We start from the raw sequence: 22,392 nt of genomic DNA on the forward strand, positions 1-22,392 counted from the left end.
GCGCCGGGAGAGGCCACAGCAGAGAGAGGCCCGCGTACCGCAAAAAAAAAAAAAAAAAAAAAAAAAGCAGATGGCAGCCTTGTCCTTCCTTGCTCTTGCTTCTTGTATTGGTCACTGACTCTCACTTTCACACCCACGTGGACTCTGGCAAAGTCTATCTGCTCTACCTTTGAAACGCCCAGAATGTGGCCACTCCTGCCACCACCAAGGCTACCTCTCTGGACTGAGCACCCTCATCTCCCACCTGGAGACCGTAGCAGCCACCTAGCTGCCCCTTCTGCTTGTGTCTCGCCCCCTACAGTCTGCTCTTGGAATAGTAGCCAGAGGCAGGGGAATTATTCTCTGCTCTGCTCCGTCCTCCAGGTTTTCCCATCTGCCTCAGAGTGAAAAACAGAGTCCCTGTCCTGGCCTGCAAGGCCCTGCACCCTCCGGCCTTGCTTATCTCGCCGGCCTCCTCTCCTGCTCTGCCCCTTGCTCTCTCTACTCCATCCCTCAGCCCCCGCCCGGCTGCCAACGCGCCCAGCACACGCCTGCTGCTGGGGCTCCCCCAACCCCCCTCGCTGCATGACACCACTGTATTTCTTCTAGTCTCTGTCTGCTGTCCCCTTATAGGCTTTCCCCAGTCTCCCTGTATAAAATAGCATCCCTCATCTCCACCCTTACGCACCTGCGTTTTTCTGGGCAGACCTTATCACCACTGACATTGTATGTATTTATGTTCGTTGACTCTTCCCCCCACCCGTCTAGAGTGTCAGCTCCAGGGAGAGCAGGGGCTTTATCTATTTTGCTCACTGCTCTACCCTCAGTGCCTGGAACAGCGCCTGGGACGGAGCAGGGGCTCAGTCAACGCGCTGAAAGCCTGAATGAACGCACCCACGACAGCATGGCGGAGCCCGGCTTGGCCAGTGACTCTCTATTCACCTTGAGGCAAGCCTGCTCCCCTTCCGCCTTACCTCACAGAGCCTCCATTTCCATATCTGAAAAATGGACGTGGGGACGCCCCTCACAGTGCTGTGAGGAGTAAGCAGGGTAACACGGGAAGTGTCTGTTACGGTGCCTGGCACGTAGGTAGGGCTCCACCAACAGCAGGTCCCTTCTATGCTCTTTCCATCCCTGAAGGCTGGGACCTGGCTCTGCCTTCCCACACCAGCACCTCGCACAGAGCCAAGGCAACAGGGGCTTAAATTTTGGGTTGCTGGTTTCTAAGAGAAGTGAGGCATCCAGAGAGTATAAGAGGGGTTTCTGGGGGAAGTGGGAGTGGAAGGAGAAATCGCTTCAACTAGTCAGTGACAAATGGACTAGTGTGGAGAAAGGGGTGGTCTGTGTGTGTGCGAGGGGCGTCTGCACCATATGCCTCTTCTCGCTTGATTGCCTGGAAAACTCCCACGTCTCTCGAGATTCAGGTCAAGTGGACCGTCTCCTCCAGAAAGCCTTCCCTGGACGTGGCTTGCTCTGACCAACCCCCATGCCAGCACCTGTGCTCTCCCCCAGACTGCACCCACATTTCGTTGCCCTCACCCCCCTGTCTGCCTAATTCATCTGGTGGGTGAGCCTGAGTCACAGGACGAACACCTGACAAATGCTGAAGAACGAACAAATAAAACAGCTCCTCCGGTGGGTCTGCTGAATGCTGCTTCGGGCTTTTGTGCCTGCTCCCCCTCTGCCTGGCACACCCACACGCTGTTTGGGATGGACGTTTGTGTTTTATGGAGGTCTGGCTTCCTGACCAGGCCCATTTTGCTCTCCAGTGTCTCCTGGGGTGGGGCTGGTGGGTGACTGGGCATCTGGTACAGGACGCTCACCCGGAGCCCGGGCCAGGGTTGGGGATGTGGCCAGTGGAGGGCAGCAGCGTCCCACGCCCGAGACGCCTGGCTCCTTCCAGAGGACCCGCCTTTTTTTCAAGACCCAATTTCTCATTTTCACATGGAGCCTCACCCCTTTCCTGGACCCTGATTCAAGCCAGTCTGATCTGACACAGTCTGGTTTTACTCAATTCAAAAAGAGTTCCAATTCAGAGACAGCTCGAATCCCTCGGTCTTCACAATTTCAGTTTGCCGCAGACTTCATTCATTAGATTTGAGGCGCGGATGGATGGGGAGGGGAGGGTTGGCTGGCCGTTCTAGGCTGCCAGCCTGCCAAGACCCAGCCTCGCCGCCCTGAGGCAGGTGGGCAGGCAGGCAGGCCTGGGCTGCGCTTCCGCTTCCTCTAGTGTAAAACACGCAGGTGTCCCTCCTTCCTCGCCTCCGGGGGCTGTTGAGGTGCAGCACCTGGTGCCTATTTCTGGCCCCGTTCTCCCAATTTGTGCCCCTAACAGCCTGTTTGTCTCGATTTTCCCTCGCCTCTGATGCTGCACTAACTGCTGGCAGGCCTGTCCATCTCTCTCCTGCAGGGGGAGTAGGAAAACTCTCAGGGAAGGGGCAACCCTTCCCCAGGCTGGCCTGGCCCGGGCCCAGGTCTGCAGGGTTCCCAGTGCTCACCTGGCGGCTGGGATCCTCCTCGCGGAAGATGAAAGGGCTGTGGAACTGCCTCTGCAAGGCTGCGTGGACCGTGATTCTCATCGACTTGTACTTGAGCTGTGTAATCAGAGGCCTTGTCAGGTTCTGGCCCCTCCCCCGGGGGAGACTCCCCAGCACCTGCCTCCTCCAGCCTGGCCCCTGGGGTTCTACTTACTGCTTTTAGGGACCTCAACCACAGGTTCCCCAGCAGATGGAAACTGATTTCCTGGTTGGGGGCCAGCCTCACGTTGCAGTTGATGGAAACTACATCAGCGTTGCTGTGATTCTGAAAGAGAAGGTGGGTCTCAGGGTGAGCAGGGCCTTGGCCACCAGAGAGATGGCTCAGCTGCCCAGCTTGACCAAGTGGGGTTTTGTTCCTGAGGTAGGAGGGGCAGAGGACAAGGAAGAAGGAAGGGGATGGGGGTGGGGGACACATGGGCTGGGGCTGCCAGGGGCTGGCTGGAGGACAAGGTAAGGACGGTATATCCGATGCTCCACTTGAAGTTGTGCATAACTGGGTGTATTTCGGGAACAGAACTTTGGGTCAACGTTAGGGCGCCTATAAATGTCACCACCATACAAACGCATTAAAGGGAAAATGATAGTATTACTGCAACAGATGCAGAAAAAAGCCTTTTATGAAATCCAACTTCTGTTTATGATAAAAACTCCCAGGGAACGTCCTGAATCTGAACAAGGGCGCTTATTTTAAAAAGCCTGTGGCAAGTATCACATTTAATAATGAAAAATTAAAAATAATCCCTTTAAAAGCAGGATCAAGATAAGACGGTCATCATTTCTGTTTACCATTGCCCTTATAGCCAGAGCAACAAGACAAGAAAAACAATTTAAAAGGACTGAGTGGTAAAACTAAAACTATCATTTCTTGCAGATGATACCGTCCTAATAGAAAACCCAAACAAATCATCAAATAATTAGGATTTATTAGGTTAAACTTATTTGTGTTGCTCCCTCGCAGCCACCTCACCCCACCCAAGTTCAAGTCTTCAGTAAAGTGCACTACGCTCCAAAGATGCTTTGTGTGAGGCACTTGAAAATGAAGAAAATGAAAATAGCTAAGATTTTTATTTGGGTAAGGAATAGTGAAGGCATGCTCAGAAATTGGTATGTGGGGACAGAGGCAGCCCTGGGAACAGAAACCTGGACACTAGCAGATGTCTTGGGGAGAGCCTCAGGAGTGGGAGCTGAGCTGCCTTCCATCTCTGGGGGCAGGGAGGCCCCAGCTGACGTGGTCAGTGTCTCCAATACAAGCCCCGTGTGGTCTTGCTCCTTCCTTCTCTCTCTGCTTGTCCGTATCCTACCGGCCCTTTTAGGCACAGGGGCAAGTCCACGACCCCTGCTTCTCTACTCGAGGCTGTCTGCTCCACTGCCCCTCACTTGACACGTATCCCAGCCTTGCTACCTGGCTTCTTTACACTCAATCCCATGTCTCCTGTGAGATAGTGAGCTCACTAAGGGCAAGAAGTATCTTTTCCTTATTCTGTGTCTTTTCGGTTTGAGGTTGGGACATAGAGGTGCTCAACAAGCTCTTCTGGACAAACTACTGGACAAGGAGCTCAGGCAGCCCCCTCTCCTCGTCCCCCGGGGCTCTTGGTGTGGGGGACACTCACCAGCTGTGGGGCACGACTCAAGTCCTCCTCCATCGGGGCGTGCCGGTACTCAGTGCTGTTCCCCCAGATGTTACAGGACGTGTTCGCCTGCACGAGGACACACGCAACCAGCCTCACCACCAGCGCTGGCAGACTCGGCGTCCCGGACACGGTCCTCTCTCCTCCTTTGCCCAGAGAAGGCCCAGCTGGCCCTGGGCTTGGGAGAAGGAGCTGAGGTCTGGGGACTTGGGGGCACACCTAGGGATACGTTTGTCCCCTCCCCTGTGCTGGCCCCCCGGGGCACGGGTACCTGGTCAGCGAGGAAGCCCTTCAGCAGCAGCAGCCGGTTGCCACCCCTGGTTGCGATGGGAACAGTGAACTTCATCATCACCCCGTGGATGGGGAACAAGCCCAAGTTTTGGATCTGTGGCCAGAGTGGGGGAGGTGTCAGTACACCCAGCAGCAGTTGAGGGGTGGAGGACGAGGCTCACGGGGCGATCCCCCCAGCCAGGCCCCTTCAAGCCCCCTGGCTTTTTCACTGTAGATGCTCCAAAGCTCTTCCAGATCTCGGCGGGGGGCTACAGGATGAAACTGCATGAAAGCTGAAAGGGATGGGCTCCTGGAGGCTGAGGATGGGTCACTTCCCTTTTCACCCTCTCTTGGCTGTGGTGTTGGTGGCCTCCCTGGACAGAGGTTGAGGTTGGGGTGGCGATGGTGACAGCAATTCCTTTATTGTGAGAAATAATCAGTAACTGATGCAGGATGTAAATAGTGAGTGTGTGTTGGTCCACATTCTAGCCGTGACACATTTGGTGTCAGAGCCACAGTGATCACAAACAGGGCTTTGGAATCAGAAAGCCTGAGCACATAACCTGGGGCTGCTGCCACAGATGAGCTGTGTGGCCTTGGGCAGGTTACTAAATCTCTCTTGGATAAGCCACTGAGGCATCTGCATGTTTCCAGCTGTCTACCTGCTCCCAATTCTCATTCAGCAGTTCAGGGCTGGGGAGATCTTGGGGCACACTGTGGCAGAGACTCTAAACTGCTTCCTAATTCTCCTTCTCCCTCCTTCCTTGGTGACAGAAAGCAAGACAAAAAGACATATTTCCTAGCCTCCCTTACAGCTGAATCACACCGTTTTGGACAATGAGAAGTAACTGGAAGTGCAAGGAACTGCCGAGGAGGTTTCTTAGTAGGCAGGGGTCTGGTCTGCTCTTCTCCCCTTCCTTCTTCCTGGAATGAGAACGTGATGGCTGGAGCTGCAGCCACCTTGGACTATGAGGTGAACTTGATAGACTGATGATTGCATGTTGAGGATGGTGGAACAGACACAAGGAGACCCAATCCCGGATGACTCTGTAAAGCTGACAACTCTGGACTTCTTTTATGGGAGAGAATAAACCCCCGGGCATTTAGACCACTGTTTTTTTTCATACTTAAAAAATTACAAGCAGCTACACCTAATCTTCACTGACACATCCTCCCAGTTCAGCCCCATAATTTTCCAGATGAGGACTGAGAGCCCCAGAGAGGGGAAGGGACTTGCCTAAAGTCACACAGTGAATGGGTGGCAGGGTTGAGGCTGAACCCCAGGCGCTAGCAATGATTCCAGATTCCTCCCCTCCCAGATGGGGGATCCTCAGCTCCTGTCTTTCACTGTCTGCGTGACTCCCTTCCAGACTAACCTTGAAAACGCAGTTGAAGGGAGGCCCAATGCCATGGTATCTCTCCAGCGAGCTGTTGGGCTTGACCTCGTAGTGGCTCAGGCTGCTGCTCCTGCAGGGACAGAGGACAGGGCCGCTATGAGCTCAGTCAGTGTAGGCTAGATGGATAAACGAACGAAAGAGGGTGTGGGCATGCGCCCGCCTCCCCCTAGACCACAGCAAATACGTTTCCTCTTGTCCATTGGGAGTGCTGTGTTGGGAAGGATTCTGAGGCTCAGCAGGAATAAACTCTGAGATCAATTAGCAATGTCTGCCTCGTGTGTGGGATGGCCATGAACCAGAAGAGCAAGTTATTTGCCACCCCTGCCCTCGCCTCCTGCCCAGGGGCATGGCCTCTTTTGATCATGAACTTGCCCACTGTGCACCGTTCCAGCCTCTAGTGGAGGCCGTGGGAGGGCCTGAACTTTCTGTCTGTCTGTTGTTACCTTCTGACTTCTCTGCCCTCCTGGGAGCTCTCAGGGGGCACACTGGCAGACTGAGGTGGGTGGGTTGTGGGAGCAGTCTGCCCTGCAGGGAGGAGCATTTTCTCACTGATGCTATTTAGAATTGCTAGTGCAAAGTGGTAATGAAATGCAGGTGGACTTTTTAGCAGGTTTTACTATTTTAAAATTCTCTGCAGACCATTCCTCCGCTTATAGCCTGCACCTGGGGTGGATACTGCCTGCTGCTCCAGCCCTCCCCCTCCCCCACTGCGGGGAGCTCCCTGGGAACCTGGTCTGTATCTCTTCCTCCCCCATGTTGACACCACCTCCCCTCCATGGACGAGGGGGTTGCACTCTCAGGGGCATACCCGGGTACATCCCATAGTCCCTCAGCATGAGGGCCCTGGGGCCGCGGCCCACCTGGTGAAGAGCACGTCAGCCTCATACTTGAGGTGCAAGCGCAGGAGGGCCGTGTTGTCTTCCTTGGTGCTCTCTTCCTCGTCACTGTCACTGCAAGGAGAGCCGGCAGCGCCTGTGGTCAGGAAGGGGCAGCCCTCCCTCCACCCAGCTCAGGGCAGCTGGAAGGATCCAGGTCAGGCTGAGAAGGTGCATCCCCGTGCGTCTAGGTCTGCTGCACCAGAGCAGCCAGCCAGGGGGGTCATCAGAGGTGTCTCCCGGGAGGGGAAGGGCCGGGGAGGCAGGGGACCTGGAGACCTCAGCTTTCCCTGCCCTCTTTCTGGGTGCAGCACGTCTGGGCTGGAGGCTGGGAGGACGGCTCCAGCTTGGTCACAGTGGCCTGTGTGCCCTCCTCATCTGTCAGACGGACAAATCCTGCGCTACCTACCCCTCGCCCCGGCCCGGGAGATGATGCCTCCAGGGCAAGGGTCTGCCCAAGAGAGGGGAAGAGCATGAGGAATTCACAGCAGAGCGTTTACTGACCCTTGAGCCGACCCCCTCTGAGCTGACTAGGGGTGCGCCAGCTCCCATGGGGGCTATGCTGCCTTGAAAAGGCCGGAGAGTGAAATTCAGAGGCATTAGAGGAAGTTTTGTTGAATATGCTTCCCTTCACTTCTGAGCCCCGTGAACTACCGGAGCAGATCATTTAGACATAAAAAAGGTATGATTTCTGCTCATTACATACACTGTTTGATTTCCTTTGGAAACCTTACCCCAGATAGGTGCTTAGTTAGAAAAGGGAGACCTGACACACGCAGATGCCCAGTGTGCCCTGCCTATATATGCCTAACTCACCAACACCCACCAACACCCACACTGCCAAGGACACTGCAGGCAAGGGCGTTCATTGCCCTGTGAGAACAGACTGCTTTCTAAGGGGGAGGCCTTAAGATATCAACACATCTTACAAACTTCGCCTCATGTCAAGTGAGAATTCCACCAGAGTGCACGGTTTGGCTAACTGTACCTGGATACACGCACACGCTGCCGTGTTGATCCCCAGCACTACTGTGACTGCTGACTGGTTTGTGCATGTGTGTGTGTTGGAATGTTGGTGCTCGGTTTGCCTGCAGTGTTTATTTCTCAGCGTGGAGAAGTTCTCAGGAAGGTTTATAAGGCTCCAGAGCAGCCAGAATTCCTCCTCGCCTCCGTGTGTTTTATTACTGACATGGGCGATTCACGGTGTCAACCTACAGCAAGCTGCCTCAGGGAGGCCTGGGAGACTGACTGACTGACTGACAGACAGACAGACAGACAGACAGACCCACATAGAGTAAGGAAAGGTCCTTTCAAATTGGAAGTTTCCAAGGGGAGAGAAGTGACCAGGACATAAAGAGCACTGGATAAGGAGTAGGAAAACTAGTTAGCTCCCAGCTGTACTATTTACATGCTGTGTGTTGTTGGGAAATTCACTCAACCTCTCTGAGCTTTCCTTTTCTTGGGAGCTGGGGTGGGGTGGGGAATAAGCCCTGCTTTGCCTGTCTTAAGGTGCTGCTGTGAGGACTAACTGAGATATTACATGCACAGTACTTTATAACTGTAGGGCTTTTAAATAATTGCTATATAAAATGCTGTAGAAAGCTGAGGGTATTATTATTTATATCCAAGCTGCCCAAGAACGAAGAATGGCAGCAGCAGAGCGGGCAGCAGGTTAGCCTGCACTTGGGGACTGACCCAGGGCCCTCCCAGGCAGGGCAGCGATGGACAAGGCTTGGAGGGGGATTTGGTGTGGGGAGGGGCAGTTCCCAGCAGCAGAACAGGGCCCAGAAGTAGCGAGCAGGGAGGGAGAAGGAGCGGGCAAGCCCTGACCTGCCCGCTGTGAGCTGGATCTCCATGTGGTGCAGGAAGACGGATTTGCTGAACTCGAAATCGAGACGGAAAGCCACCTACAAGGAAGAAGTTGCTGGAGCCGGGCTGGCTGGGAACTGCCTGTCTGAGCACTGCCCACACCAGCCCTGGCCCGCCCCTCCCACCACCTGCCCTTTTGGTGGGCCCTGCTGGCAGGGAATGGGCTGGGGGAGGAAGGACCAGGTGCTGGAGTAATGTGAGCTGAGCTCAGGGGGCCGTGTCGGGGAACGCAGCCGAGGTCAACAGCTCCCCTGCTGCGCCTTCTTGGCTGCGAGGCCAGCCCTCCGCCCCCTCCCTTTTTGTTTTTAACTACAGGCAACCAGAAGGCAGCAAATCCAACTTCAGACTCTTTCTGCAGGAATTTCTGGGGGACACTTGATGGTGGGAAGGGGAGATGGCCATCAACATGCATCGCAGGAAGTGGGGGCCAGAATCTAGTGACAAGACCCCCTCATGCACCCCCCGTTCTTGTGTGTGAACAGGTGTGAGGCCTGGAGAAGGGTGAAGGCTGTCCCGGGCTACCCAGAGGCTAGTCACACACCTGTCTCCTTGTCCAGCGGCCCTCCCACCACTCTGACGGCCCAGGTCCTGGTGCTTCCCTTGGCCTTCACCCAGGAGTAGGGCCTGGGTCCCCCGACTGTGCCCTTTGACATCTGACCCTCTTTGCTACCTTCTGCCCCACCTGGTGGCGCTACTGGGGCTTTGCACAGACCTCTCGTGCTCTTCCCAGGTCTGACTCTCACAGGGTTTCCCAAGGGGACCTGGTGGCAGGGGTGGGGTGCGGGGGGTGGGGGGGATGGCTATTCCCTGAGCGGCCGCAGGACCGGGTGGGGAAGCTTGGGCTGTGTGCTGCTCCCCCTGGGTCTTCACCCAAGAGCTCCTGGGTGCGTCAGCGCCTCACCTCAAAAACCACAATCTTGACTTTTGGCGCACTGGGGGGGTTCTTTTGTCAGGAGCCCTAATCCCCCTCCCCCTTCTCCTCCCCTTCCCCCAGCCTTGCAGACCTTGCTCCTGGGAACACACTGCTGCTCTCTAGGGGGCCCCTGCCTCAAGCTCCCCTCTGTCTGGTTCCCACTCTACAGCTCGGCCTCAGTCAGGTCTCCTCTTGCTCTGGAAACTTCAGGGGCTGCCTACTGCCCGGGGGTGATGGGCAAACGTCCCCACAGTCTGGAGTCTACCTCTCCCATCCCTACACTCTTTTCACATGTACTTTTAAGCACATAGGTGCTCAAGAAACGTTCCTTTTTCTTCCCATCTCTCCCCAGGCACAGCACCATGACAGAGGCTGGACATTTCAAAAACGGGTTAGGATATAGGACAGTGGGGTAAATGGCCAAGAGGAGGTGGGAGAGCGGTGGGTGGGAGTGGTAGCATTCCCCCTGAGGGTCCTGGTGCTCTCCTGGGGTGCGCTGTCAGCCCTGGGGATGGCTGGCTAATTATGTCACTTGAAGGTCATTTCATGGGAGAAAAAACCAACCTACTTAAAAGGCGCCCTCAGGCCTCTCCATCCCTCCCCAGTCCTCCGCTCTGTTCCCTTCCACTTCTCTTGCCTCCCCTGTGCCTCCCCGACCCGCCCCGGTCCCTCCCCACACCACCCCAGCCCCAACCTTGGCCTTGGCCCGGAAGAAGGGGTAGCTGACGTTGCAGACTTTCTTGTGGAGCCTCTTCTCCTCATTCACACACTCGATGCTGCCGTCGGAGTCGTCCTGGGGCGATGGGGGCATCACGGGCACCAGTTAGGTGGGGCCGAGACCCAGGTAGGGGGGCCACACTTGCCCCCAGCCCCCCAACTGCCCAGGCTTAAGCTGCAGCACAGGCCGCAGATCCTGGGACCACAGGGGCCCTGGAGGCTCAGGTGTGGCTTGGCTCTGGGTGCGGAGAGCGCAAAGCATGGTGGGAGCCCGGTGCGGGGGCGGGGGACTGGCTCAGCGGTGCCGGTCCGGTCGGTCGTGGAGAGAGTGGGCAGGCGCTCAAGTATATGCTTTGTCATTTTCTCTGGATCAAGCCCCGAGGCGGGACTTATCATCCAGCTTACAGGTGGGGTCACTGAGCCCCAGAGACGGGAGGTAACTAGCGCAGACCACCAGCAAGTGGCTTCCTCCGCTCGAGGTCCCTTTGTTGGACGGTAGGGGTCGGGGAGAGGAAGGAGGGTGTGCTGAGCTCCAGCTGTGAGCATCTCCCGGCTGCGGATGGACTGGATGGTGGGGAGGTGAAGGAGCCAGGCTGCAGGCTAGCCCTACACACACCACCTGCCACATGTGTGTGCTCACGCGCCTGTGTGTGTACGGACACGGCCTTTCACAGAACATGTTTCCAAAGCCCTTCTGCGTCACAGAAACAAAATTCCATGATTCCTTCCCCCTAGGGTTATGAACAGGCACGAGATTGGTCTGGGAAAGTCAGGACCAGGGAAGCAGGAAGAGATGGATGCAGGTTTGGGGCTCAGTTTCCCCTAAATACCCTAAAGCCAAACAGACACAAAACCTCTGGGAGGAGAGGCCTTTGAAAGACCATCAAGTGTGCTGGTCGTCTTCACTCTGGGCCGTGGAACAGGACTTAGGCCTGACAGAGGGACTGACTTTGCACTGACAGCCCCTCCTTCAGGTCCTTTGCACTGAACTTGAAGTCTGTCTGAGGACACTGGGGGCCCACCGAGGGGAAAGGGAGGACACGGCAGGCAGCCCCCCTCTTTTCTCGGGCGCCTCACTCCACTCAGCTTCCCCTTCTGGCTATAGGAACAGCTCGTGTGTGTGTGTGTGTCTGTGTGTGTGTCTGTGTGTGTGTGTGTCTGTGTCTGTGTGTGTGTGTGTGTGTGGCTGAGGAGGGGCCCGTCCTGCCTCTCCCCAGTCCAGTGAGGAAGGGGTGGTGGAGGTGAGGACAGAAGGGCCCTGCTGGCTCTCCTATGCTGTACCCCAGGCTCCAGGTGGACACGGAGATCTGTGAGGACAGAGACGGTGTTTGAGGGGACCTGGGACCCCCCAGTACACACACATGACAACGATGTCCTAGGTTTATTCAACAGAGATGTCTTGAGGGACTTCTCTGTGCCCAGCCCTGGCCTAGCCCTGGGGACAGATGTGGCTGAGATAGGGCACTCGCCCTCTGGGAGTTCAGGGTTATAACGGGCCAGTGCTCGAACACTGATGATTTCCACAGAGCACGCATAGGGCTGTGCCAGGGAACTGTGAGGGCCGGGGGGCCCTGTGTGGCCTTTTGGGGCTTCAGGAAGCCACCCCAGAGAGCGTGGCATGGGGACCATGCTCTCTCGTGAAACGTGGGCTCAGGAGCCAGCTGCTGGGTGGGAATCCTGCTCTGCCTCTTGCTGGCTGTGTGGTCCTGTTCAGGCCACTTAACCCCCCTCTGTGCCTCAGTTTCCTCCTCTGTAAAGGGGGATACGATGACTGCCACCACCTCCTGGAGTTGTTGTGAGGGTGAAATGTAAGCAGGCGTTGTAAGGGGTTACCACGAGGAAGCAGGAGCTTCTCAGGAAATGAGGGAGGGGGTCTCAGGCAGGGGTCTGTGGTCGGTAGGGCCTCGGTGTGAAAGGGCAGGTGCGCTGGGAAACAGCAGGGGTCAGTGGGACTACCGGTGTTGGGGTGAGGGCAGAAGTGGCAGGTGTGGCTGGGGAAGCAGGAAGGGCCTTGAGTGCAACCACAGGAGTTCGGGATCTATTGTGAAAGCAACTGGGAATGATGGGAGGTTTTAAAGTGGGGAGAAATCGGTTCTGATTCTTGTTAGAAGGACTGTTGTGAAAAAGCCTGGAGGATGAACAGTAGGCAGAGGGTGTGTACATACTAGCGTGCACACGTGCGGGCGTGTGTATGTGTGTGTGCGCCCCTAACAAGGGCCAAGGGCACAGGCTGAAGGATATTCCTCTCCATGGTCTGAAAGGCTCAGACCACCCTCTCCCCATGTTTCTCAGCCTGGGCTGCACACTGACATCACCTGGGCAGCTTTAGAAGCGGACTGACCCAGGCCCCACCCAGACCACATCAATTAGAAAGTCCTGGAGAAGTCTGAACACAGGTATCTTTAAGCTCCCAGGTGATTCTAACGTGCAGCCGGGCCCCCTACCTGGACCCCTCCTTTCCTGCCTCAGCCCTTCCCCTCAGGCAAGCCAGGCAGGCCGCCGAGGCCTCACCTTCTGGATCAAGCTGGCAAACTGCAGGTTTGCTGACTGTGAAATATTTAGGACTGTGCTGTAGGCGTTCTCGCCCTTGTTCTCCAGCAGGGCCTCCACCGCCACCCGCCGCCGTGTGCTCTCTATGATGAAAACCGTGGTGTCAAAGGACAGTGTGTACGCAGAGCAGTCCTGGGCAGGCTTCCTCAGCACCCTCTGGCAGTACTCCCTGTGGGAAAGAGACCAGCAGGAATCAGGCATATGGGATGGGGAATGCAGGGGTAGACCTCACTGTGCATGTATCACCTCTCCAATCAGCATGTTTTCCTTTTGGCTTTGGCTGCCAGGAAGCTCAGAGCTCAATATGGAGACAAGCCTGATTATTAGCCTAGATGGTTAGAATCTTTGCTTCTTCATCCTTCTACAAGGTTTGGATGTACTATTTCTATTTTTTATTTATTTTTATTATTTATATTTTTATTTAAGTATAGTTGATTTACAATGTGTTAGTTTCAGGTGTACAGCAAAGTGATTCAGATATATATATGTATGTATACACACACACACACACACACATATATTCTCTCAGATTCTTTTCCCTTATAGGTTATTATAAGATACTGAATACAGTTCCCTGTGCTGTACAGTAGATCCTTGTTTTTTTATCTATTTTTATATATAGTAGTGTTGTATTATTTCCATTTATTGTATATGTATCTTCTATCTAATCGTTTCATAGTTGAATAAAAGCTGAGCATAAATTATTTTAAAATATATTACATAAATTTGAAATAGGATCAGTATTTTTCCTTGTCTGCCAGTTTCTTTTTTTAAAAAATAAATTTATTTTAATTTATTTTTGGCCACGTTGGGTCTTTGCTGCTGCACGTGGGCTTTCTCTACTTGCAGTGAGCGGGAACTACTCTTTGTTGCAGTGCGCGGGCTTCTCATTGCGGTGGCTTCTCTTGTTGTGGAGCATGGGCCCTAGGCACGTGGGCTTCAGTAGTTGTGGCACGTGGGCTCTAGAGTGCAGGCTCAGTAGTTGTGGCGCACAGGCTTAGCTGCTCTGTGGCATGTGGGATCTTTCCAGACCAGGGCTTGAACCCGTGTCCCCTGCATTGGCAGGCGGATTCTTAACCACTGCGCCACCAGGGAAGCCCTGCCAGTTTATTTCTTCCAGGGGATTGTGAGAACCCTGCTCATCCTCTGCTAATCTCCTTAGTACTGAGCCCAAGTGGTCAGTCCATGGACCTTAGAAGTCATCTAGTCTGGGGGTTAGACAATGAACACCAAGAACTCTAGGTCCTCAGTCTCCATCTTTGATCTGTTTTATAGTGCAGGCTCCAAAGAAAGGATTCCTTTTCTAAACAAAATTTGAGGAGGTTGGATTAGACTAACAGTATTCATTTTACAGAGGAGGTCATTGAGGCCCAGAGAGGGCAAGGTATTTGCCTGAGGTCACACAGGAGTTAGAGGCAGAGCCTGAGCTAGAACCATGCTCCAAGTTCAGTGTTTGGTCCTCGCTGCCTAGGAGAAGCATGTGCAGGATTGTCATCCAGGGCCCTGGGAGCCTAGATCCACCAGCAGGGAAGGGAAAGGAGTCAGTGTGGGGGTGGGGAGGAGCCTACTCACATGGCTGTGGGCAGGTCACTGCGGGCGTCCAGCAGGAGGTCAGGGACACAGTGCTCATCCTCATTGCAGCCATTCCAGAAGGGTACCTGGGCCAGGGAGAGGCAGGTATGGGTGGCTGGATAGGGCACCCAGAGCTTCCAGCCCCCATCTTTGCTGTGGGCCATCCCTTATCTCTACAGCACACCAGCTCTTCTTTCTGCGGCACTAGACACAGGCTTTGTTTTTTCTGCCTTTTTCACAGCACCATGCTGCTTTTTCTCATGCTTTGGCATAGACAGTCCCTTCTTTAGAACATGGCTCAAAACTCAACTCCTCCCAGGTCCCTTTCAGTCCCTAGCTGAGCTGCTATAGCACAGAACACCCACTTACCCAGTGCCAGTCAACACTGATTGATCATTTACTGCGGGGAGCAAGCTCTCTGGTACTGGGTATATAGGATGAGGAAGACAGCTTCTGCTCTCAGCTCATGGGGAAGATGAGTGTGTGAACAAATAATTATAGTGTGAAATGTGCACAAAAACAATCTGTATGAGGAATAGAAGAGGCAGAGGGGAGGAAACAGTTATTTTGGCCCATAGATGAGAAGGCTTCAGAGAAATGACAGTAGGTCAGAGTTCCAAAGGATGACTGAGTTAGCTGGATGGACCAGAGGGAGAGGGAAGTCTGGGAGGAAGGATGAGTCTGTGCAAAGGGCCTGAGGCATGAAGCAGCATGGTAAGCTTGGGGAATGATGGCTATTTAGTGTTGCTGTAGTAAGGGGTACAGAAGATGCAGAGATGGGCGGGGTCATGTCTTGACAGGGTCTTGGGGTCGTGTCCTCCCAGACCCACATATTGAAGGCTCCTTCTGGCTGCTGTGGGTGGATGGACTGGAAGGGTCAAGAGTAGAGGCAGAGAGACTGCTAAGGAGGCTGTTGCAATGTTCATGCAAGAGATGATGACGGTGTCGGTGTGGTTGTGTGTGTGTGTGTGTGTGTGTCTGTGTGTGTGTGTGTGTGTGTGTGTGTAAACAGGTTAGGAACCCCAGAGGTGAGAGCAGCAGGGCCTGGAGTTCATCAGGACTAAGGGAGGAAAGGGTCCTGGATGTTGGCCAAGTTTCCTCTTGAGTGTCTGGAAGGGTGGCCGCACCATTCATTTATAAATGGAGGGGTTAAGTGGAGGGGATCAGTTTGGGGCACACTGAGTTTGAAGTGCCTGTGGCCCATCCAGGGAGAAGGGCTCAGCAGGTAGGTGGGTGTTCAAGTGTGGAGCTGAGGAGTGAAACTGTTCCCACCAGGAGCACAGCCTGAACCAGAGGAGGGGAAACAGGTGTCACAGAGGCCAGGCATACCTGATATTCACTAACTTCTCAGAGGGGAGCTCCCTGGCCCTCACTCAGATCCACGTGCTCTTATTTCAGACACGTTTCTGTCAAGCCTGCCCCTCGGCTTCCCCATCATGTGGTGGATTTGCAGCTCGAAGCAGCCAGCAAGGAAGACAGCAGAGCCATATAAAGGAGGGCAAAGCGAGGCATTCAATGCCAGGACATAGCTCTAGACACTTTGGAAGCCCTTGGGGGCTTCACTGTATTCTAGCACCCATGTTCATCTTGGTGATTTCAAGTCTCCAATGAAATATGCCCCAGCCTGCCCAGCATACTGTTCAAGTGTGAAAACTATATGATAACCTTCAGAAAAATTTCTATCCACTTGATTAAAAGGGATAATTTAACGTGATAAGCAACTGTTACACTCAACTGCATGGAAAGGCTCATTCCCCCAAGAGGCAAGATTTTATGGTACTAGAACAGTGCTGGGCATTGAGGAGAAGCTAAATAAGAATTTGTAGCAGAGAGACGGGAAGAATGTTTCTAATTTGCTGGGGGCTAGAAATCTATTTTAACAAGATTTTTAGACATTTAGCTGCTATCCAAAGCCCTTGGTAATATGCCCAGACTGACTTTTTCAGCTCTATTTCTCATCTTTTCTTTACACTTCCCTTCACCCTGCTTGTTCCCACGTCCACACCTTGGCTATGCTGTCAGCTTTCCTGGAATAAGCCCATCGTCCCCATCTCACGTCTATTCTAAAGGTCCAGGGGAAAGCCACCTCCTCCAGAAAGTCCCCCCTGACCTATCATCTGACTGCTTGATGACACTTCCTCTGAGCTTACTCCCATCTTTGACTTGACCTATGACTCTTATCATCACCTTGCATCCGTATTATCAGCATCAGAGCAGAGAGTGCCCTGCACATTCATCTGCATCATGGGTTTCAACATGCTTATAGAATGAGTGACATGTACTCATTCATTTGCTGTAGTGGCCTTGTGATGACTGTGATGGGAAAAATATGAAGATTCAGGGTGCCCAGCTTTCCCCCCCTCCCGGCTCACTAACGAGGATTCCAGCTTTGCCAGGTCAGTATCTCCCCCTCTCCTAAACTGCATTTTCAGACAGCCTCTCTTACACATCTGTGATGCAGAATCGGGAGAAGAGGGAAGGTGTGAAGGTTGAGGGGTGGGTGGTAGGATGTGGGAGCTCTGGGAAGAGGGAGGAGCTGAGGGGACTTTCAGAAGCCTTGCTGTTGACCACACAGTTCTTTTATGTAGGAGAAATACAGGCAAGCATGTGAGTAGTTCTGAAATTGTTGTTTGCTGGCTGGATTCTATATATTGGGTTGGCCAAACAGTTTGTTTGGTTTTAAGTAAAAATAAAGGACACATTTTTCACTTTCACGAAGAACGTTATTGAACAATGTATTCACTGACCGAATGAACTTTTTGGCCGACCCAATAATTCTCAGAGACACTGCTCAGAGGCTGGACCTCCTAGGTCACGGTCTTAAGATCATTGTGGTATATTTGAAAGTTGTTCCTAAATCCCCGGGGTTTATTTTGCCTGCTCTCCTAGCACAGCTCAGGCAGAATGCATAACTGTCTGACGTTTTCTTTGTGTGGGATATATATGGAGTTGCAGATGCAGGGAGCATCTGAATATTAGATACCAGAAAATTCTGATGCCCTTAGAGCCAGGGATTAGAAAAGGTGGGTTTGGGGGGTGCAGAGCCAATGATGAGGCTAAACCTACTTAGTTTTGGAATACTTGGAGCGGGCTAGGAGGACCGTTTGTTAATTAGTCGATCATTCAACCAGCGCAGACTAGGCTCTAGTGGTTGAATCATTCTCTCTGGCCTCCAGTGTCCTCGTCTTTCAATGAGGGAAGTGGGCGATTGAGAACTAAGGTCCCTTCGGGTCCTGTGAATCTCGGGACCCACTCCGGGCTCACTCTCTGCTGGGGATACGGGAGCCTTGGACAGGAGAAGGCCGGGTCCTTACCTTCAAGATATTGCTCAGCACGAGTCACGAGGAAGGAGGGGAGGAGCCTGTTGGGAATTTGCAGGGCAGGAGGTGGGAAGGCGAGGCAGGGGAAGAACTCCTTTGTGCCTGTCACAAAGCCTGGGCTTCTGGGAGGAGGCGAGGGCTGGGGGTGGGGTGTGTGCCAAAGCTGCTGCCCTGGACGCCAGGACGTACCGAGACTCTGAGGGTCGTGGGCCAGCCGTCATCCAGCACGGGGCCATAGTCGGGGTCCTCCAGGGAATACTCGACCGAGAAGGTCACTGGCTTTACGTAGTCAGCGGTGTCCTGTGTGGGAGATGAGAACAGGGTGAAGGCAAAGGGAACATCCGTGTCATAGCCAGGACCACTGAGAGAACTTCTACCTCCCGAAGCTGGGAGGGTAGCTGCCTCATCAGCCCTGAGCATGAGTCCATGCAGCTTTAGCGTCCGTGAGTGCACGGAGGTTCCCAGATGGGTCCGTAGCCGGAGAGTGTTGCTCCTGGAAAGGGCCCTTGGCTCAGCATATACCAACCCCTCTGCCTGCATGTTTCACCAGCTCCTGGTCGTCCTTCAAGGCTGGGAACCTGTGTCCCCAACACCCCGGCCTCTAGGAAGCCAGGCAGCACCTCATCCCCACACTCTGTTCAGACCTGTTACTGACACACTTACGTGGCATCCAAACTCTCTGATTGTGTGTCAATCCTCCTCTCTCCAAAGCCTCTTAGCACAGTCCTAGCACTGTGACAAGGCTTAATAAATCAATGAATGAACAAAGTTGAACAAAATAGGGGCAATTCAGGGGATGCTTAGAGCTGCCTAAAAAATCCCCCAATCCCCCCCGCCCCCGCCATGGAACCCAAATCTTGACACCAGTGGCTTCCTTGTGTTAAGGCAATAACTTTCAAACTTGAGCTTGCATCAGAATCCCACCCTGGGAGGGGGCAGGGGTTAAAACACTGAGTCCCATCCCGAGAGTTTCCGATTCTCTAGGTCTGGAATGGAGCTTGAGAATGTGCAATTCTAAAAAGTTCCCGGGTAATGAAGATGCTGCTGGTCTGGGGACCACACTTTGAGAACCAGCCCATAAACACATCAGAGGGGCAACGCTATTAACAGACACCAGGACTTCTTGTTTTTCTGACCTTTGCCCAGTGACTACTGGGGTCAGGTGGGCTCTGAGTGTCCCCTGCCTGTGTCTCCGAGGCTGGAGCTGTGGCTGGGTGTCTGGAGTTTCTGGGTGGATGCACCAGGCCCCCACTGGTTCTCCCCCTCTGCCAGTGTGGCATCTCTCTCTTCCTCCCCCCAAGCCTGTCTATGCCACTGGTCCACCTTACCTGGTCTTCATTATTAGCTGATGCCTGCTTATCCCTTCCTTCTGAGCCATGGCCCCGGCTGGCTGACCTCCGTCCTCTCTGCTAGACATCATTGAGCCCACCTCCCTCCTTGAATTTCACCCCCTGCTTAAGAAATGGTGGGCATCTGAGAGCTGGCAAAGAAGAGATTTCAGAGGAGGGTACAGTGAGGTGGGAAGTAGTGTGTCCCAGTGGCCTTTGCTCTGGGGCATGAGTATGGGATGGCCAAGGTCCAGGACACTGCCCCCTTCCTGGCCTCCTGAGGTCTGCTGGGGGCTCAGAACCAGCCTGGCACCAGCTGAGCTCTCTGCCTCTCCCACGGCAGCACCTCCTCCAGCTCTGTCCCCTTACTGGAGAAGCTTGGGCTCTGTGGGTGGGGCTGCTGGGCATCTGGCTCACCAGGACATGGAAATTGATCCGGTCACAGTGTTCCTGGCTGGAGGAGAGCAGGGCAGCTCTGTTAGTGTACCGGTCCCCGCCCTCATCCAGGTGGGCCCGCGGCGTGTACCGCCTCTCATCCATGGTGGCGTTATACCTGATGCCTAGAGGAAGAAGAGGGCAAGCCATGGAGGTGGAGCCACATTTCCATCGAAGACTGTTTGCCTCTCTTTAAAAAGAGCCTCTGGAAAGTCATCCTCCTCCAGGAAGCCCTCCAGGCTGGCCAGGGGAAGTGCTGCTCCTTTCCCTTCGCAAGGCTCAGTGTAGGCAGGAAACTCCCACACAGAGAGCGAGCGATACAGTGAGAAGGGTAAAGGAAGGAACTAAAGAGAAGAGGGAGGCAGAAGGAGGAGAAAAGAAGATGGAGCTGACAGTAAGGGATAAAGAAAGAGGAAGAGATGGAGGGGAGAGTGAACGCAGTAGAAGAGGAGAGGAGACAGGATGAGGGGTCAGGGTGATGCTTCCATTTGAGCCACTCCTGGCGTCAACACACCTCTCCACCTCTCCCATCACCTTCCTGGGCCTCGCCCTCGGCTCTAGGATCCCATCAGGTCTGGGTCTGAGCCTCTGCAGGTGGCAGTTCCCATCACACTAGGGAGGGCTGGCCAGATCCTGCCTACCAGCTCCTCAAACCTAAGGCTGTTCTGGGGTTTAAGGCCTGCAGCCTCCTCCCCTTCAACTAGGCTGATCTTTTGCTAAATGCTGGAAAGGCTCAGCCCCTTCTCTGGTACCCCAGCAGCACTCTGGGTGCACCAGGTTCTTGGCATCAATCTCCTATCATAGAAAGAAGTTGAAAGAAGGACACAACCACCCAGGCCTGCCTTTGCTCTCATCTACCTTCTGGGACACTCGTTTTTTAATCATCTGGTCGGTCTTGCTCCTTGGCTGAGAAGCTCCCTGTGGTCTCAATTTCCTGCACAGGTCTAACCTGGTGCTGGAACCTGTAGCTGCCACTTGCTGGGGCTGCCTGGGCCCAGGGCTGTCATAAGCGGGTGTCTCATCCCAGCCCTGGCTGGGAGTGATGGACCCTCAGAAGGAAACTGCCCTGCTTGGACTCATGCCTACTCTGAGCAATGACCACTGCTACTTGGGTCTTCATCTGCCTGACCCCCTGGTTACTAGCTCTCCCTCCTGTGTCTGACTCTTTCTCTGAATCTGACTTCACAGCTTCCACACCCCAGACTGTTCCACTGCTTCCAGTCCCCTGTTCTGATCCAGACACTGTCTCTGACTATTTCCTTCTTCCCCAACCTCTCCCACGTTGGTCACCACTGCTCACTGCCATCCTCACCATGGCATGAGATCCCCTCTCTGCCCCCTGGAATCAGAGCATTGAATGGGCATCTAGAAGTCATCAAATGTGGCTCTAGGTGTGACCTGGCACTTAAAACCCATTTCAGCAAAAGCCCAGGTTTAGAAACAGAGTAAATGCAAAGTCCATGGGGGAGAGATTGGAGCTGGGGAAGTGGGGAGGGGCTTGGTTTACCGACTGTTGAAGTTTGGTAATGAGGTGCCAGGAAGACGGGTGTGAAGCAGAGGAAGGCGGCCAGGCAGGTGGCGTCTCTGCCACTGCGTTTGCAATCCCTGTGAAAGATGTTGATCTTGGATGGCTCAAAGTGGAGGCTGGCATTGATCTGAACCACAGGGCGGGACCTGCAGGAGGAGGGAGAGAAGCAGGGGTTGGGCGGGGTACAAGGCTGCTCTGCTGGGACCCAGGGAAAGGTGGAGAGCCAGATGGAACGGGATCTGTAAAACCCCTACTGGGAGTGAGGCAGTGGTGGGGCATGAAGGGAGGGGGTCCAGGTGTCGCAGGATTGGGCAAAAAAAGTGTACAGGTGGATGAAGGGCAGGCTAAGAAACCTCACAGCCCCTTGAGGCAGCCCTTCATCATTTTCCTAGGGGCTGTGCTTGCCACAGACCATACTGACATCCTTTTGCCTTCTCATAACTTCAACCCTGCATGTACATCAGAGTAATCTGGAGAGCTTTAACAAATCCTGATGCCCGAACTAGAACAAAACATTTTAAAATTTGTATGGAAAAACAAAAGACCCCCAAAAGCCAAAGCAATCCTGAGAAAGAAAAACAGCTGGAGGAATCAGGCTCCCTGACTTCAAACTATACTACAAAGCTACAGTAATCAAAACAGTATGGGACTGGCACAAAAACAGAAATATAGATCAATGGAACAGGATAGAAAGCCCAGAAATACACTCACACACTGTTGGTCAATTAATCTATGACAAAGGAGGCAAGAATATACAATGGAGAAAAGACAGTCTCTTCAATAAGTGGTGCTGGGAAAACTGGACAGCTACATGCAAAATAATGAAAACAGAACATTCTCTAACACCATACACAAAAATAAATTCGAAATGGATTAAAGACCTAAATGTAAGACCAGACACTATAAAACTCTTAGAGGAAAACATAGAACACTCTTTGACATAAATCGCAGCAATATCTTTCTGGATCCACCTCCTAGAGTAATGAAAATAAAAACAAAAATAAACAAATGGGACCTAATGAAACTTAAAAGCTTTTGCACAGCAAAGGAAACCATAGGACAACCAAAAAGACAACCCACAGAATGGGAGAAAATATTTGCAAAAGAAGCAAGCGACAAGGGATTCATCTCCAAAATATACAAACAGCTCATGCAGCTCGATATCAAAAAAACAAACAACCCAATCAAAAAATGGGCAGAAGACCTAAATAGACATTTCTCCAAAGAAGACATACGGATGGCCAAAAAGATGTTCAACATCGTTAATTATTAGAGAAGTGCAAATCAAAACTACAATGAGGTATCACCTCACAACAGTCAGAATGGCCATGATCAAAAAGTCTGCAAACCATAAATGATGGAGAAAAGGGAATCCTCCTACACTACTGGTGGGAATGTAAATTGGTACAGTCACTATGGAGAACAGTATGGAGGTTCCTTAAAAAACTAAAAATAGAACTATCATATGATCCAG

General features: G+C 53.3%; 1 protein-coding gene across 2 annotated transcripts in view; it reads right to left on the reverse strand.

Moving 5' to 3' along the window:
* Positions 1 to 22,392, reverse strand: part of ITGA11 (integrin subunit alpha 11) — a 129,104-nt gene that overhangs the window by 3,794 nt on the left and 102,918 nt on the right. For both annotated transcript variants that reach the window (XM_024128744.3, XM_024128745.3), the window contains exons 16-28: positions 20,898 to 21,064; positions 19,373 to 19,515; positions 17,817 to 17,927; positions 14,308 to 14,393; positions 12,697 to 12,904; positions 10,163 to 10,261; positions 8,517 to 8,593; positions 6,672 to 6,761; positions 5,791 to 5,881; positions 4,416 to 4,529; positions 4,127 to 4,213; positions 2,671 to 2,781; positions 2,478 to 2,573 (exon numbers count right to left, since the gene is read on the reverse strand). In XM_024128744.3, coding sequence (XP_023984512.1) covers positions 2,478 to 2,573; positions 2,671 to 2,781; positions 4,127 to 4,213; positions 4,416 to 4,529; positions 5,791 to 5,881; positions 6,672 to 6,761; positions 8,517 to 8,593; positions 10,163 to 10,261; positions 12,697 to 12,904; positions 14,308 to 14,393; positions 17,817 to 17,927; positions 19,373 to 19,515; positions 20,898 to 21,064 — 1,480 coding nt within the window. The remainder of the gene's footprint in view (positions 1 to 2,477; positions 2,574 to 2,670; positions 2,782 to 4,126; positions 4,214 to 4,415; positions 4,530 to 5,790; positions 5,882 to 6,671; positions 6,762 to 8,516; positions 8,594 to 10,162; positions 10,262 to 12,696; positions 12,905 to 14,307; positions 14,394 to 17,816; positions 17,928 to 19,372; positions 19,516 to 20,897; positions 21,065 to 22,392) is intronic.

This window comes from Physeter macrocephalus, chromosome 11, assembly GCF_002837175.3.
Source record: "Physeter macrocephalus isolate SW-GA chromosome 11, ASM283717v5, whole genome shotgun sequence".
Classification (NCBI taxonomy): Eukaryota; Metazoa; Chordata; class Mammalia; order Artiodactyla; family Physeteridae; genus Physeter; species Physeter macrocephalus.